The sequence below is a fragment of the Carlito syrichta genome, unplaced genomic scaffold (assembly GCF_000164805.1).
Source record: "Carlito syrichta isolate Samal-C Ts95f unplaced genomic scaffold, Tarsius_syrichta-2.0.1 Scaffold313872, whole genome shotgun sequence".
In the NCBI taxonomy this organism is placed as follows: domain Eukaryota; kingdom Metazoa; phylum Chordata; class Mammalia; order Primates; family Tarsiidae; genus Carlito; species Carlito syrichta.
The window spans coordinates 256,257-263,191 of NW_007257968.1; the positions used below are offsets into that span (position 1 = coordinate 256,257).

At 50.0% G+C, this 6,935-nt stretch overlaps 1 protein-coding gene across 1 annotated transcript in view; it reads right to left on the reverse strand.

Annotated features, from left to right (window-relative positions):
- Nucleotides 1-14: 14 nt before the first annotated feature.
- Nucleotides 15-6,935, reverse strand: part of HAPLN3 (hyaluronan and proteoglycan link protein 3) — a 7,527-nt gene continuing 606 nt past the window's right edge. The window contains exons 2-4 of the mRNA XM_008070612.1: nt 3,427-3,795; nt 1,130-1,432; nt 15-423 (exon numbers count right to left, since the gene is read on the reverse strand). Of these exons, the coding sequence (XP_008068803.1) occupies nt 140-423; nt 1,130-1,432; nt 3,427-3,795 (956 nt within the window). The 3' untranslated portion in view covers nt 15-139. The remainder of the gene's footprint in view (nt 424-1,129; nt 1,433-3,426; nt 3,796-6,935) is intronic.

Sequence of the window (6,935 nt, forward strand, 5' to 3'; positions counted from 1 at the left end):
AAAAAAAAAAAAAAAAAGAAAATGCAAGTTAGGAAGCCTAAAAGCAATACTAAAATTGCCCCAACCCAAAAGAGAAAATAAACTACACTCAAATAAATACACAACCCATGAAGGGAGGGGCAAGGGCAGGCCCCAGGTCCTAGTGCTTGCGATAACAGTAGACACCATACAAGTTCTGTGGGTCTGGAAAACCAAGGCTCCGGACCCCAGGCTCTGGGGGCCCACAGTTAGGACGGGGGTGAGCCACTGGGTAGCGGACACTGCCATCTGCCAGCCAGCCAGCATCACAGCGGTCCAGGCCACGAAACTTCCAGGCGGCAAAGAGTTGTCCCACCTTGGCAATCTGGGCTCCATCTTCCCGGCAGGCCTCCCTTGCCGCTGTCAGCGGCAGCTTCTCAGGGTGCTCCAGGTAGTACACCTGCCCTGGGGGTAAGGGGGGCATGAGTGCTGGGCAGCGCAGGGGGCGGGAGAGGATAGCAGGGCCCACAGCAACACTGGCCCCTGAGACCTGACAACTGTCTGAGCCCAGGGAGCCACCATGCTGTGGATATCTGCAATGGACACTTTGGGGACACTCCCCAGTCCTCACCTTTTCCCTGAGAGTGCCACCTAACCTGCTATAGGGCTGGAGCCCCTCTAGTCATGTCTGTACTCCCCACCACCCTTCCCTATTTGCACCCTGGGTGGGCACCCCTCCTAGGCTGGACCAATTAGAGTCTCTCACATATTCAGTCATTTACTGAGCACCTACTATGTGTCAGGCACATTTCTAAATGCTTGGCATGCAGCACTGAACCAATTTCTGGTTGTGCTTATCTTCTTAAGAAGAATACTTTTGTGAGCACACACTGTGTTTTATCTGTCTGTGATGCCCCAGAGTCTAGGCCACCAGCATGTATGGTAGGCACCCAGACAATGTTTGTTGAATGAATTAACCACGATGGCAAGAAGCAGCAGCCTCAAAGCACTGAACTCAGGATATTGCTTCAATATCAGCTGGTGCTCCAGGCCTCCAAGTGGAGGTGCCAGCAGGGCAGGCAGAAGGGTCCAGAAGCTCCCAGACACTGTGCTCCTGCAGGTTCCAGACAGCCATCAAACCCACAGGCCCGGGTGTGACCATTCCACTCACCCTTGAGGGCAGCGGCAAAGCAGAACACATCGTAGCGGTGCAAGCGGCGGTGGCGCAGGCCGTAGCTACGCACGCCGGGCGCCAGGTCCAGGCCGCCACAGTGATGCCGGGGCAGTGTGATAGGATACTGCACCGAGGCATCCTGCAGCCAGCCTGCATTGCACCAGTCAAGACCCTCCTCCCAGGCCCGGAAGAGCTGCTCGAAGGAGGCCACCACCGCGTCCTGTTCTGCACAGACCCGATGGGCCTCGTGGAAGTTGAGCCTGTAGCGCCCCTCAGGGGACTGGTAGGGGAAAACCACACCTGGGGAGGGAGGAAAGAAGAGCTGGAGGGGGCGAGGGCCCAGCTGGCTGGACACCCCAGCTCTACCCCCACTCCACTGGGACATAAGGTCCCCACAGCACACTGTCCCTCAGAAAAGCTCAGCAAACCTCTGATCTCCTATCCGTTGCCCAAGTCCAAGGCAGAGCCTACACCTGCTTGATCTTTCCCTCCTAGAACTAGGCCAGCACACAGCAGTACTCAGAAAACATCCATCCGCTTGTTACAGTGATTAATGAATCAGTCAGCTAATGTCCCCAACTACAGAATGGGAATTATACCTAATTCACAAGGCCACCGTGAGAGCACCCAGCAAGGACATGCTGTTGTCTACAGATGGGTTTTGGCCTCTAGATGCCAAGTTTGGGTCCCAGCTCTCCTCTCAATAGCTGAGACCTGACACATATGTTATTATGACTGAGGAAGTTTCCTAGAAGAATGCAAGAAACTTTCCATGCGTGACAGATGATTTCCAGGGAAAGAAGAAGCCCTAGAAGCTGTGGGAAGAGGGGTGATAAAAGGTCCTTAAATAAAGGAGGTTCAAGGTTGGGAGGTCTTGGGGAAGGGGACCACCCTCCTCGTGGCCAGGGTCTGGTGGGGGCCACAGGCTCCTCTCAAAAATTAACATTCATGTTTGACATTTTACTATCATAAAAAGTTTTTTAAGCTGGGCTCGGTGGCTCAGCCTGTAATCCCACACCTTTGGGAGGCTGAGGTGAGTGAATTGCCTGAGCCCGCGGGTTCGAGACCCGCCTGGGCAGCGAGACCTCGTCTCTATAATAAATCAAGAAATCAGCCGGGCGTGGTAGTGCATGCCTGTAATTCTGGCTACTGGGAAGGCTGAGGCGGAAGGATCCCCGGAGCCCAGCAGGTTGAGGCTGCGGTGGCCGGGAGCGGCCACTGCACTCCAGTCTGGGTGACAGAGTGAGACTCCAACTCAAAAGAAAAAAAAAAGTTTTTTAAACATCCAAGATTCAGTTCCTACCAAGTCAGATGAAACTTAAGAACTAAGGTGGGCATAAGGGTCTAGGAAAGGACACTGCTTGGCTGGTGTTGCTCACTCAGAGTCCTTGGAATCTCCTCACTGAGGCCGCTCAGGAATATCCTGGGCCCAAACCTCCAATCTCAACAAGGCAGGAACCAGGCACTTGGGAAAAGCAAGCCGAGGGGGGCACAGAAGCCCACGGGCCCCAATAATCAGCTTCCAGCCTCCCTGTGTGTTTGCAGGGGGTTATTTTATGCCTGGTCCCGCCCCAAATTCCTAGCCCTCACAGTCCCAGGAACCGGGGAACAGTCCCCACCACTCCCAATCATCTCACACGAGGCCTGCCTCGTTCATCTGTGTTGCCTGCTAATCCTGCTCACATCTCAGCTCTGTCTCTAAAAGGCTTTGGGATCACCTTCCTTCTCCTTCTCTCAGAATAGGGTGTGAATGAGAGGGAGCAGAGGGCAGCAGATCATGCATTCAGACCTCAGCTCTGCCATTTGCAAGCTGCATGACTGTAGGTAAGTTACTTGACCCCTCGGTGCCTCAGTTTCTTCATCTGTAAAATGGGGTTGGCAATAATAGTAAATTCCTTGAGGGGTTGTTTTGAGGATTAAATGCAATTACAGCCAGGCATGGTGGTTTATACCTGTAATCCCAGCACCCAAGGGGGAGGACTGCTTGAGACCAGGAGTTCAACACCAGCCTGGGCAACAGTGAAGTCTTGTCTCTACAAAAAAATCAAAAAATTAGCCAGGCATGGTGGCATGTGCCTGTAATCCCAGCTACTTGGGAGGCTGAGGCAAAAGGGTCACCCGAGCCTGGGAGGAAAAGGCTACGGTGAGCTCTGACCATACCACTGCATCCCAGCCTAGGGAACAGAGTGAGACTCCAACTCAAAAAAAAAAAAATGCAATTGTAAATCTAAAGCACAAAGGTCTCCCCTGTATCCCCAGGTACCAGCGTCACCCAGTCCCTGTCAGGGTCTCACCCCGCAGCTCCAGCTCCACCAGGCCGCTCTCATCCTCCAGGCCATCAATGACCTCGCAGCGGTAGCGCCCGTAGTCCTCCAGCCGCAGATCCCGTATCTCCAGCGAGACATCGCACTTCTTATCCTGCCGCAAGTGCACGCGGCCTCGGAAGTCGCCGAAGGAGCGAACCCTCACCCCGATGGCCACAAGCACGTCCTGCTCCGGGACCCCATTCTCCGACAGCTTCCACCATTTGATGCGCACGGGCCTTGGGGAGACAAGAGCCGGCTCATAGTGGTAGCGGCAGGGCAAGGTCACATTGGCCCCTTGGTAGGTGAACAGGGTCTCCTCAGGCGTCTCCACCACCAGCTTCACTCCGTTGAAGAGGCCTGGGGAGAAGACAGGGTGCATTTGGGGACCTGCTGCCATATGTCTGTACTCTTCAGGAGCCACCCTACACACCCTCATCCCCAGCGCTCTCCAGGCTCAGGTGTTACAGATTGCAAAAACGGCCACCGTGTTCCAACCCTCACTGTACCCACACACTCTATGACGTGACTTTGCACCTCCTTCCACCAAGAGGTGACATTTACTCCCTCTCTGTGCAATCTGTGCTGGCCTCATCACTTGCTTTAACTAAATGAAGGCCATGGAAATGGCTGCTTCATGGTGCCTGTTCTGAGCTTGGTCCCAGGAGGCCTTGCTGTTTCCACCCTTTCTCTTAGAACCACCATGAGCACATGCCCGGGCTCACCTGCTGGAGGATGAGGAGCCACACGGAGCAGAGACAAGCTGAGGCCACCCTAGACCAACCAGCTTTAGTTGATCTGCCAGCCAACTGCAGATGTATCTGTAAGACCCAACTGTACAACCTGAAGACATGGAGCCCACTCGAAAATGCTGACTCACAAAACCATGTGATAAATAAATGGCTGTTATCTCAAGCCACCAAGTTTGGGGATGATTTGTTATATGTCAAAAGCACTGACATGGTAGGCAATGAGAGCCCCCCACACACGAGGTATGTGGCGAACATGGGCAGCCCTGGCTTGAACCCCCCAGTCTCCTTCTCCACTATGCTAGCCACAGGAGAGCGCAGACCCCCTCATCTCTGGTGGTCTAACTGTCCACCATGACTCTTCCCAAATCCCTAGCAACCCTGGTGAGCTGAGGCCAGAACTTCTAGAGGAGACTATACTCAGGGCTGAGTCACAAATAATGACAGAACCCAACAGGCAACAAAAGAATCAAGTTTATGGGCTAAGGGTGTCTCATTTGTAACTTAGGACCCGCTATTGGGACCTTACTGTCTCATCCCCTTGGGTCTGGACTTCAAAACAGGCTCGAGGTACACGAGGTGGGGACAGGGGGCAGAGATTTTGTCATTGTGACAAAATACCATATAGTCTTGTAAAATAACCCAGGAGATGTATATTCATTCACCGACTTAGAAAAAGATTTATTTTCTGTGAAGTGATAAGGGACATTACAAAACAATATGGATAACATGAGATAAGTTTTGTTAAAGAAAGTTTTCTTAATTACATATGAAATGCTGGGAAAACATGCAGGTTGAATATCCCTTATCTGAAATGCTTGGGACCAGCAGGGTTTCAGATTTCAGATGTCTTTCCGATTTGAGATTATTTGCATTATACTTACCAGTGGGCATCTCTAATCTGAAAACCTGAAATCCAAATGCTCCCATGAGCATTTCCATTGAGTATCATGTTGGTGCTTAAAAAGTTTCAGATTTTGCCATTGCCTTACTAGACTGTAGTGTGGCCATGTGCTCTTTGAGCTATGGTCAGACCATGTTTTCTTAAGCTTTGGCCCCCTTCCCTATCTTGGGGAAGTGAATCCTTTCTTTTTCTCTCTCTGAATAAACTACATTTTCTAATCTGAAAAAAAAGTTTCAGATTTTAGAGCACTTCAGATTTTTGATTTTCAGATTTGGGGTGCTTAACCTGTACTTAAGAAGTGAGCAGAGGTTCCTCTGGGTAGGGAATTCCAAGTGATTTTGCTCAGACACATTCAGGGACTGAAAGGAAAGAGAAAAAATGAAAAGTTGGCCTGGTAGGTTGGAGGAATCATGTGTAGGAAGTTTACGTTTTTAAAACATCCTTAAAATCTCATTAAAGTAGTGCTTGTACAACAAATGACATAAATTATGGAGGAAAAAAGTATGGTAGGCTAACAATGACCTCCCAAAATATCCAGGTCCTAGTCCCGGAACCTGTGAGTGCTACCATAAATGGCAAAATGGTCTTTGCAGATGTGTTTCAAATAAGGATCTTGAGATAGGTACAGAATACTGGATTTTCTGAATGGGCCCTAAATCCAAGTCCAAGATACTTTTTAGAGGGAGGAGGCAGAGAAAGATTTGCCTACAAGAGATAGACCACGCAACTAGGGAGGCAGGATTGGAATACTGCAGCTATAAGCCAAGGAGTGTCCTAGTCGGTTCAAGAAACGGAACAGGTCTTCCCTAGAGTCCCAAGGGAGCACAATCCTAGTAACACCTTGCTTTCTGCCCAGTGAAACTGATTTAGGTCTTCTGGTGTGCAAAAAAGTGAGAGGATATATTTCTGTTATTTTAAGTCACCAGATTTATGGTAATTTGTTACAATAGCCCTAAGGAGACTAATACAAAGGGAGAAAAGTCCTTGCAGGCACAATATTTTACTTAAAGGTTGGGGAGTTGGGGGAGAAGGTGAGGGACACCCAGCTCCACCACTCAGCTCATGAGCCAGGCTGTGAGCTCTTTATGGCAGGGGTTAAATATTATTGATCTTTTCATTGTTTCCACCAACAAATCTCAGCTTGTCTTCTTAATAACTGTATGATCTGGGCACTGACTCAACTCTCCAAGCCTCAGTTTCCTCAACTATGAGGTGGGATAATAATAGTATCTGTTTTCAGGGCTGCGAGGGCAACTGGCATCAATTCAACCTGGTGTTTAAATATTTTTATTTGGCGGGGGTCAGCCTGTAATCCCAGTACTTTGAGAGGCCAAGGCGAGTGAATTGCCTGAGCCCATGGGTTCAAGACAAGCCCCGGCAATTTGGCGAGACCACGTCTCTACAATAAATAAAAAATTAGCTGGGTGTGGTAGTGCATGCTTGTAGTTCCAGCTACTTGGAAAGTTGAGGCAGAAGGCTAGGCAACAGAGTGAGACTCCAACTCAAAAAATAAACAAATAAATATTTTTATTCTCACCACTGCCCACATCAAAGTTTTTGCAAGGATTATATGAGATGATGTATGTAATGTATCTAGAAGCATGCCTAACCCAAAATAGGTACACAATATCTACAAACTTAAAGTCCCCCCGCCCAAGGCCACACAGCTAGAAAGAAACAGAATTATAAGATTCAAACCTGTGTTTCTTTTTTTTTTTTTTTGAGTTGGAGTCTCACTCTGTCACCCAGACTGGGGTGCAGTGGCCACTCCCGGCCACCGCAGCCTCGACCTGCTGGGCTCCAGCAATCCTTCCGCCTCAGCCTTCCGAGTAGCCGGAATTACAGGC